This window comes from Primulina eburnea, chromosome 8, assembly GCF_022965805.1.
Source record: "Primulina eburnea isolate SZY01 chromosome 8, ASM2296580v1, whole genome shotgun sequence".
NCBI classification, from domain to species: Eukaryota; Viridiplantae; Streptophyta; class Magnoliopsida; order Lamiales; family Gesneriaceae; genus Primulina; species Primulina eburnea.
Genome location: NC_133108.1, coordinates 15,068,613 through 15,080,090, shown reverse-complemented (window position 1 = coordinate 15,080,090; position 11,478 = coordinate 15,068,613). Strand labels below are relative to the sequence as shown.

Genomic DNA, 11,478 nt, shown 5'->3' with positions numbered 1-11,478 from the left:
TTTAATTTTAACAAGCTCGAATCAAGCTCAAATTCGAGCTCAATTGTATGTTTTACGAGCTCGAAAACGAGCCGAGCTCAAGTCAGGCTTGTTAAATATGATAAACGAGCTATTAATAAACCAAGCTCGAGCCCAGCTTGATTAACATGATAAACGAGCTTTTAACGAGTCGAACTCGAGCTTATCACAAGCTTAGTAATTTCAAGACAAGTCGAATGCTAGCATGATGATAAAAGCTCGAATAAAACTCGAGCTTGAGCTCGAGCTCTATCAATCTTAAACGAGCCCAACTCCAGCCAGATGATAAAAGCTCGAATCAAGCTCGAGCTCTTGAATTAATCTTAAACGAGCCAAGTTCAAGCCTGATACTGTTCGACTTGGTTTGGATCGTTTACATCCCTATTTAGAATATTTAATGAGAATCTTGTACATAGGAGTCACCACTAATAATTTATTAATTAATTAGTATATTCTAAATTTACTAAATAAATAATTGTGAACTCATTATAACTCCATCGATTATTAGACAATGACGATGTATAGAGGGTACAAATCTTGTTCATATAATGAAAAATGAAAATTTCGAAAGTTTAAATTTTTCACTGATCCATTTTCGGCAGCTGACAGTTTTTTTAGCTCCTTCACTAAAACATAAAGATATATTATACTCACTTAATTAACAGTGAAGCTAAATTCACATGAAATCAACTTATAAACTCCTCTATAAACAATCTATTTGATCTCCATCAAACTATAGTTTTCAAATTTAATTATTTGAATTCGATTATCTCAACAGAAACACAGAATCTTATACTTGTGTGATCATCAATGGTTTAGAGATACACCTAGTCGTTGGTCACAATTTTATGTGATTCATAATAACATTTCTTCTTATTTAGACTTAACCTAATTAGTCTCATTCTTTTCATCAACCTCTTGATCAAGAACGTCAGAAGTCAAGTCTGATTGCATCAATCGGCGCATGATAAGAGCTTATAGTAGTATCGCGCATGTTATGGTTAACCCACACACAAGACAATCCATTCAACTCATATATGAAGCGTCTCAAACTCTAATTTTAAATAAATAACATAAGAATTTTTTCATTATTCACGAAAACACTATTCACCAAAAAAATATTTGGAACCTCGGTATGATAAAATTTTAGTCAAAAGTTAAATTGATACCGTATTTAAATAAAAAAATTCCAAGTTTCCAAAACTATCCGGATAATGCATACATATCATAATAATATTTGAATAAGATTCTAAATACTCAATAGATAATAAAATTCAGCAAATTAAAAAAAAAGTCTGGACCATGTTAAATAAAACTTCTCTCATCAACATTCATTAAACTTTAAATTATAGTAGAACGCAAGGTCTTCAAAAGTGTAGTGCCTTTGGTTCAGATTTATTCAGCAGTCAGCCCCTCCTGAACATACACATCATTCTTAAATCTTATAAACAAAATACTTTTTGTTCATAACATAAACCTCTCCTCATAATTTTTTTGTGAAGTTTGTTCATTAAAAATGAATCCTCTATTTGATTGATCAATATATAAACCTTAATACTAGGCTGACAGAGTTCAACGATCCCATTATCGTCGAATCCCTCTAGGATTATCGATGAAACTAATGAGAGAGAATATGATCGTCCCCTAGGATTCATTACGCAAAAACAAATATATCTGAGTTGCAAAAAAAGAGCTTATACTACTTATCTTATTTTATTTTAAATTAAACTCGATTTAAGAGTGTAATGTAGTAAACTAAGCTGGCTAAAACTTATATCTAGTCTAATAGTAAACTGTACTCATCAGTAAATGAAATTTTTGTAGAGATTGGTGTAGAATTGATTAGAAAAGAGTGCAAATTATAAATTTTATTCAAAAAATAAAAATGGCGATCTTACTGTGCTAACATTCTAGAAGCAAATGGTTGGAGAAAAGGAAGTAAAACGAATCCATCTCGCGGCCACGTCAGCACACAGCTTTTCCACAAGAAAAAAAATAATAAAAATAACAATTCATCCCCCATTTTCTCAAGATTCCCCATTGTCTGTCTGACTTTGATGTTTTATAAACAAACCCTAATCTTACGTATATTGTCTGTAACACAAATTCTCAATTCCTTTGTCAATTCATTCTACGATTCGATACGATGCTGGTAACGCTGCCGCTTTCTTCTCGGCCCACTCTCGCCTTCCACTCCGGCCACCCAATCAAGATTTTCGTGTGCTCTGCCATGGCGGATACGCCGCCGATGGTCACCACGGCGGCTGTGGACAGGAAGAGCCTGTACGAGGTTCTACGAGTCAAGCGTAACGCGTCTCAGAGGGAGATCAAGACTGCCTATCGTACGCTCGCCAAGCTGTACCATCCCGATGCTACCTCCCGATTTATGGACTCCTCGGTTGCTGCTACGTCTACAGACGGCGGTGATTTTATAGAGATCCACAACGCCTACGCCACATTGTCTGATCCTGACGCGAGAGCTGTTTACGACTTTAATTTGAACGTCGGTTTGAGACGAAGATTGTCCTCTGAGAGATTTTATCGTAGCCGCAGGTGGGAGACGGATCAGTGCTGGTGATGTTACAAGTTTTCGATGTAAATTCTCTCTTTTTCAAATGTAAAACTTTTTTCTCCTCTTTTTTCTTTCTTTTTTTATAAAAAAAGTTAACTTGTAGTGTACAGAAGTTTTAATGAACAGAGCTTTGTCCTTTGTTTTCTTGGATCCCTATAGTTAAATAATGCATATGAACATAAAAATAGACTATTAATTGCCTTGATATTGTTACTGGTTACATGGAACAAGATTTGTTTAGTCAAAAAATCATTTGAAGATGAAAGAAAGGGAACTTTGTTTATGGAAACCAAACAAGATAACTTGAATCCGCAATCTTATTTCTGAAATGTCGTTCCAATATATGGACAATTCATAACTGTGTTCCTTCAAATTGCTAAATGTTCTACAAATATTTATATTTAGGGGGACAAAAGAGTGGAAAAACTCTAGAGATCAGTCCCAGAATTTTCGTACAATCTTTCATCCAACATATCCAATAGACCTCATCAGTTTTCGAAGAAAATGGAATCACTTAGAGGTCATAAGCGTGGAATTGAGGACGTGCATGATCAAGGGAACATTGGAAAGTTCAACCACGGTGTTGGTTGAATTGTTGCATTGGTGATTCAGTATTTGATACACTTCTCGAAAATGGGCCGAACATGTACCATAATCACCTGGTCAGTTGGGTTTATGGCGGTTAGAACCTCCCTCATCCACGTAAATTCCCTAGGGGTCTCATTGCAGATATCACAAGCCAACTGCTGAAGCAGAGACAGGAGCATGCCTTGGCTCAAGGGTAGGGGAATCATCGTCAAAATTGCAGGTAAATCAAACTGAAATAACATAAAAAGAAAACGATGAATCCTTCCTTTATGATTGAAATTCAGATGATTTCCCAGAACAGATCCTACCTGAGAGCATAGCCCTGATGCAGTTGTAACTTTACGCCAACACAAGGCAGTTGTGAAAGCCTCCATATATTAACGACCTGCTATCAATCTAGATAGCTCTTTTGTTGGTTTAACAGGTACTTTGAGCTTAATTATAATACTCGTTTCAGAATAAATTGTGGTCAATTCGTCTCATGTATCCACCCAAAGGGCCATTGCTCAGTTGATTAATCAAAGGATTTGCAGGGTTAGCATGTGGACCTAAGATGGCCAGCGCAACCAATTTTCTTTGACCATATCGAGCAACTCATTACTTGAAGTTTGAGATGGTATCACTGTATCAAGTTAGAATCTAAACATCACCATTTAGCTTTGTGCGCGACTTTGCTTGAGAGATTCTTGGATTCATTTCTCTGATTCTCAATAGCTGCACGTTGATTTATTGCTGCTCAGTTTCTGGTAGTCACACATCTATTCCACTTAATCTACATTACAAACTGCGCAACTTAGGGTTCTACCGTGGGATACTGTAATCGTTTTCGAAATCATTTTTGGATATATTTCCGAAGTCTCTGGGTAATATACACTCACTGTTTGTTGGCTGGGTGTTGCTCTGATTGTGTATTATCCATGTTTATCCTTATTGTGCATCCCAAGCGTTTGTTATAGTGTTGCTATGTGTAATGCTGGAGCTAGTTCTAACTCTATGGATAATGATACAAGGGCAGCTACTATAGGTGTGGAAAATAATGAGGCTAATAACTTTTTGATTGCAATAGAATGATGCTCGAACAGTTGCTGGGATTGGTCCGAATGGCACTGGAAACAACGGCACTGGAAACAACAACAGTGGGCAGCATATAATGGTCAATAAACAAAACAGAATTCCTTGCGCTAATCTATTCAAGAATAATAGATTGGCCAAGGCAGATTATAAACTTGGTTTCTTTGACACCGAGGATGAAAAACTTAGTTTCGGCTTTGTTAAAATTGACACGCCGGAGAAAACTTTTGGTATATGTTTGCTTGGATTTGTGGTTGGGAGGTAGGCCACCAACAGCTGCCTTGATGGATCTTGTGAAACCATGGGGTTCGGGTAATCAAATTCCAAACCCATGAGAGTGGTTAGATTGTGTTTACTTTTCCTAGTATTGAAATGAAGGAACGAGTCTTGAGTGGTCGAATCTATATGGTCTTTGGTTTCCACCTGTGTCTGAAAGAGATGCCTCGTTGCTTCCACTTTTGGGAGGAGGATATGAATAAAGTTCCAATGTGGTTTCAATTTTATGGTCTCGCACAGGACTGCTGGAACTATCACATCCTTAGTTATGTAGCATCAAAGATTGGTACTCCGATACACATGGACATGCTCATTCATGGTAGGAAAAGAGTTTAGTATGGTCGAGTGTTGATTGACACTAATACTACAATACCGAGATTTGTATTGATCTCGCAATTGGGGAAGTGACCATCAAGTTTATGTATGATCAAGATTTTAAACTTTGTGAGATTTGCAAACAAGTTGGGCACCAAAAAGATGCGTGCTTTCGTAAAAATAATAGGAGAGCCGAAGGTAACAATCATAGGCCGGATAACACGCACCGTAATAGATCGAGGAGTGTTATGTGGCGACAAAGATCAAGAGGGAGGCCAAGAGGGAATAATGCAAGGCAATCACATAATCATAACACTGAATCCGAGCACCAACATGTTGAGCGACAAGATAGAAGGCATAACACTGAGTTCGAACAGCAACAGAATAGAATGCGTAACACTGAAACTGAGCAAAAACATGTTGAGTAACAGTTTATGCATAACAATGAAACCGAGCAGCAGCATGTTGAACAACAGAACATAATCCGTAACACTGATTTCGATAAGGAACACGTGTATGAGCAGAATGAGCAACTATCGTTGGTTAGTGAGGATGATACTTGCAATACGGAACATGCTTAAGGGAAGAATGAGCAACCACTGTAGGACAATGAAAATGATGCTTGCAATACTGAGCACGAACGCGAACATGGAGAGAATGGGGGCAGCAGCTGTTTGGTAACAAAGATGATGCTTACAAAACTGAACTCGAAAACATGGGCACAATGAGCATAAACTGTTGGGAAAAGAAAACAATTCATAGAGGAGGATTGACAAGTGTAAGGGTATTGTAATGGATGAATTCCTTTACAAGAAGAATTTAAACATGTCTTGAATAAGAAGAACAAAAAGAAAAGAACAAGAAGTAGAAAGTCATGTTAAGATTGACTGTCTAAGAACATCTCACTCCTTTTCGGCTACTTTTGTGAATGGGTTGCATTCTAATGCATCTAGAAAACCTCTTTGGAACTCATAATTTTGGGTAGGGGAATTTCGGATCCTTGGGTTGTGCTTGGTGACTTTAATAGCTACTTAACAATATATGATAAGCAAGGGGGAGTCCCTATTAAAAACCATGAAATTGCTGATTTTGAAGAGGGTGTTCCCCAATTGGAATCAAAAGATATGCAAAGTGTGGGTTGTTTCTTCACGTGGATGAACCCCAATGTTTGTTTGAAGTTGGATAGGGTTATGGTGAATAAGTCATGGTTATTGACTCACGTGCTGATTGTATTGTGCCGGATGTGTTTATGATCATGCTTGCTATATTATTACTTTGGATAAGTTGGAAGTGGGAAAAAGTAAGTTTTTCAATAAGTGAACATTACATAATAACTTCGTTGACTTGATGAGATATAACTGTGATATCCATGTTGAAGAAACAACACAATACATCTTGAAACAGAAAATTGGTAAACTCAAGTATCACTTTATCCATATATTTAGTAGGGCTAAAAAAGCTACGACTGAAGTGTAGATTGCGCAGAGATGTGTCTTGACTGGGTTCCACAAATGGGATATTAAGATTCTTAAGCAGCGAGATGAAACCCTTTTGGAGGCAGAGAGACTTTTCTTTGCACAAAAGGCTACGTGTGACTTTCTGAAATTTAGAATCAGATGTTCCAAATTCATTCATGGTCTTATTAGGAGGAACAACAGGCGCAACATGATTTTGACTGTTAACAAGGTAAATGGAAACACCACGTCTAATCAAAATGAAATTGCTATATAATTTTTGAGGTATTATAAAAATCTGTTGGGTACGAATTTTAACAGAACTCGAATGATTGATAGGGATAGGGTAATGGGAGCATTAATACCACAAAATATAAAAAAGATAGACTCACTTGTCCTATTAGCATTGATGAGATCAAGATTGTACTGTTTGATATTGAGGGCTATAAAACACTTGGTCCAGATGAGGGTTTAGTCGATCCTGGGCATAAGGGCACTGTCCTGAGCCTTTCAATGGCTGGCACGTGTCATTATTTATTATTTATTTTTACTTTATTTTATCTCGTAATTGCCCAACCATGGTTGAGGCCCAACCATGGTCGATGCTTTTAGATAACATGTGTCATTATTTATTATTTATTTTGAATTTATTTTATCTCGTAAATTTCCAACCACGGTTTAGCCTTTTAGATCTCTACGTCTGCTCAAAATTTTGGGACTCCCACCATTTTTCTTAAAACTTTTCACGGTAGCCCACCGGACTCCCACCGATATCCTTCTCCTCCGTCCTCACCACCACACCGGCGAACGCCCTTGCCTCGTCGTCGCACAAAGTTTAACAGGTTCGTGTCTACCTCGCCAACACACTACCGTAAAATCGATTCTTGATTTGGGAAAAAAGTGGGTTCTTTCTGTTTGTGTGAAAAATCGATTCTTGATTTGTGAAAAATCATGTCTATCTCGCTAACGCCCTTGCCTTGAAAAATCGATTCTTAATAAATAATCATTACTCCAGTTCACTTGAGATTATTCTGTATGTTGTTCTGAATATTGGTGGGGTTCAGCAATTGAAAATTTATTGTATCTGCTCTGTGTGGGAAATATATATAATTTTGATGATTTAACTGAAATTTGTAATTTTTTCTTACTTTCGCTGTAAGAAGTTTGAGAATGGTGTTCTGTTTTGTGAGAAATTTTTTTATTGCGAATTTAAAATTTTCTGAACAATCCATGGGTTTTGATACGATTAAGACTCCACTATGAGCTGTTGGCTAATCAACAATTATTCCCAAATTTGCAAGGCAAATATCATGTGCTGTCTATCCAGCCAAGAAAAAACCTGATATGAGCAATTTTTGATATTATACTATTACGCATTCAAGCATATGTGTCCTTCATGTAACTAACTTGGTTGAAGAATAGTTGGATCTTCTGATTTCAGCAAACATGAGGAATTTTACATGTAAACGTTCGGGCATCGAGGGCGGCTGCCCGGGATCTTCTCGGGAAGCGTGCAAATTGATGGGCCTGAATTGTTTGGGCCCAAGGTGCAATTTTCTGATTTTTTCAAAATTTTGGGCAAAATTGATATTTTTGAAAATTTGTTCAATTTTTATTTTGGAAAATTAATTTTTGAAACATTAATAATTTTCTTGTAAAATAAATAATTAGAATATGATTTTAATTATTTAGGGTAAAAATGAGTTTTTACAAGAAATCAATTATTATTGATTTAATTGGAAATTAAATAAAGGAGTTTATTTAATTTATTAAATCTTTTAATAATTGTGGTGGTTAGTGATAAAATTATTAGATATATGATTGATCAATTAATTAAATTGTTTAATTAAATTGATGTTAATATTTGATATTAAATGCATGAAGGATGATCGAGAGCCTTGACCAATGTGTTAGGTGTATGTTAGGATATTTTACTGTTTTTATTCATTTTTATAATATTTGATATTATTAAAGTGGGCCTGGTTTATGGCCCATTCCCACCCCCATGAGATGTATCCCTTATGTGTCATGGCTATTCAAATGTAATAATTAGAAATAGTGGGAGATCAAGACTAGAAGATGGTGGGTCCGATGATCAAGATGAAGACATGTAAAATATTGGAAGCTTTTGTAATAAGTTGCATTTGCATCCCTGCATTCACCTAAGTTTGGACCTGGATCCATGTATGGCTCATATGGATCTAATAGTGTTGGCGATCGATCATGCTTATTTATTTATTGAATGTCATATTATGATATATGCGATATATAGTAGTATGCATGTATGTATATTATTAGATAATATAGTTGCATGGATCCGGCAAACATACAAACTCGTGGCACGCGATTTTTAAATTAAAATGATGAGACAATTTTAAAATTAAAATCCTTCATTTTGAATAAGATTCAAAATTTATATCAAACCGAAAAAGTAAAAATTAAAGGAATTTAATTTTTCCTTGCCTTCCATTAACCGTGGTTGCATGTTGATCGCTATCCGCGGACAGTGTCTGGCTCATATTATTGGGGAGGCCTGTACGCCGGAAAGCTGTGACTTCCACCGGACATATGATGTGAATTGAGTGGAACTCCCATGACTTCGGCTCATATTATTGGGAGAACTCATGGCGACCGTCTACTATAATTCAATATTGATGGGTTGGTTTGACACACGAAAATAAACGACGTCATATTATTGAGTCCTTATTAAACGTGAGGCAAAACACGCGGAGGTTGCATAGGGATGAAATTGGACTCTACTTTTAGAAATTATAATTGCCTGATATTAATCGGGATTATAATTGGCTAATTGAACTCTACGCGCCCACTAAAAAAATACGATTTCCCTTTTTCATATAAGGGTGGTGAAAATGTCAAAATAGTGGGAGGGAGATTTATAAAATAAAATCCATATTTTATATCTTAAAATTATTTTAAAATAATCAGCAACTATTATTCTGTTTCCGTATCAGTATATTTTTCGATTTCGTCACATAATCCTACTTTTTTATTAACAAGCTAACCGAATCTAATTTTCAAGACTGGTTGGGAAATTATTCTGAATTCAGAGAAAATGGCATACGCACTAATGTCAGTCCTGTTGAACTGACAAAGCATGCAAGATGGTAGGACCATAGTATGCAAGCTAAAGTGTAACATGCTCGCTTCTTATGTCAAATGAAATATAGGGACAGTTTGAGGAAATTTTGAATGCTGCTGACATTCGAATGCACGTGCAAGAGTTGCATGGTGCATGAAACTATACACACCACTTTCAAGGAGCTCATGACTACACGCATGCAAGACAGGGCTTTGGCCCATGAGCATGGTGTAAATATGACTGGGCTTATTAAGAATGTGATGGGCCTGGAATATGTGATTCCTAATGAGTTACTAGATAACATCAATATGTTGTCTTTCTCATCCTCATTTGACGGGGTTATGGTGAACTTCAATTTGAATAAGATATATGATAGCCTTGAAGAGCTAGTCAATACGCTTATAACTTATGAGATCACCATAAAATAGAAAATTGTTGTTTTTCTAATGGGACTCTCGTCAGACGAAAAATGGTCCACAAGGTAAGGGAAAGAAATGTTCTGCCCCTCACAAGAAAAACAATCCCAATAAGAGGCAAACTCTGAAGGACACTTAAAGGGCCTACAAAGCCCGATGAGTCAGAGCATATTTATTTCACTGCAAGGAGTCAAGACATAAGAAATTATATACGCCAGAAATGTTCTGAAAATGATAAGTGAATGTCCAAGTAAACATGATTTCAACAACAAACAAAAGAAATTTAGACGATCCAAATCTCACACAAATATGACACGCTAGACTAGGTCATATTTCCCAAAAAAAGATGCACAAGCTAGTGGGAGAAGGCATGCTTGACTTGTCAGACATAAATTCTCTACCTACTTGTAAGTCCTGTCTAAAAGAAAATTGACCAAGACTCCATTCGATGGAAACGTGGAACGTGCGCATAGTCTACTGGATTTTGATCCACACGGACGTTTGTGGCCCGCAAAGTGTTAGCACAAAATTTGGGCATTCCTACTTCATTACCTTTAATGATGACCATTCAAGGTATGGGTACGTTTATTTGATGAAACACAAATCTGAAGCATTTGAAAGGTTCAAAGAATTCAGATCTGAAGTAGAAAACCAGCTAGAGAGAAGTATTAAGGCATTTCGATCTGATCGAAGTGGAGAACACTTGAGTGCTGAATTTTTGGGTTATCTAAAAGAGAATGTGATTCTCACAGTGGACTTCACCAGCAACACCACAATTGAATGGTGTTTCTGAACGTCATAAGAGAACCTTGTTGGACATGGTTCGACCTATGATGAGATTCACTGAATTGCCTACATCGTTTTGGGGCTTTGCGCTTGAAATTGCAGCAATGTTGTTGAATAATGTCCATACAAAAGAAGTGGATAAAACACCATATGAGATATGGATGGGAAAAACTCCCAAATATTCTTATGAGAGAATATGGGGATGTCATGCTTACGTGAAGCAGACAATGGGAGACAAATTGGATAGTAGATTTACTTTGTGCTACTTTGTAGGATATCCAAAGAATTCTGTTGGATATCATTTCTATCATCCCAATGAAGCCAAAGTGTTTGTTTCAAGAAATGCCACTTTTTAAGAAAGGGAATTTCTGTTAGATAGAAAAGGCAAGATGATAGAACTTGAAGAAATTCAAGATACTCCCTCAACTATACTAGTTGAACCTAATCTCCAAAACCAGTAGCTGAAGTACAAGCTCCTAGGAGGTATGATAGGGTTATTAGACCACCTGCTAGATATACGCTTCTTCATGAACAAGACCATGATGAGTCTTGTGTTGGATATGATCCAAAGAACTTTAAGGAAGCAATATCTGATACTGATTCAACCAAATGGCTTGAAGTCATGCAGTCAAAAATGGACTCTATATATTCAAACCAAGTCTGGACATTGGTGGATCAACCTGAGGGAATCGTTCCCATAGGGTGCAAATAGATCTACAAAAGAAAGCTTGGGACGAATGGGAAGGTAGTGACCTTCAAAGCAAGGCTGGTTGCAAAAGGTTATACTCAAAGACAAGGAGTTGACTATGAGGAAATTTTTTCACCAGTTGCTATGTTTAGGTCCATCAGAATACTACTAGCCATAGCATCATAGTATGACTA

General features: G+C 36.6%; 1 protein-coding gene across 1 annotated transcript; it reads left to right on the top strand.

Annotated features, from left to right (window-relative positions):
- Window positions 1–2,164: 2,164 nt before the first annotated feature.
- On the top strand, window positions 2,165–2,596 carry LOC140839036 (chaperone protein dnaJ 11, chloroplastic-like). The gene has a single exon (XM_073205666.1). The coding sequence runs from the start codon at window positions 2,165–2,167 to the stop codon at window positions 2,594–2,596; it is 432 nt and encodes a 143-aa protein (XP_073061767.1).
- The last annotated feature ends 8,882 nt before the right edge of the window (window positions 2,597–11,478 follow it).

What these genes read in the sequence shown, in the direction of transcription:
- LOC140839036 (XM_073205666.1), top strand. Translation starts at nt 2,165, where the DNA reads ATGCTGGTAACGCTGCCGCTTTCTTCTCGGCCCACTCTCGCCTTCCAC.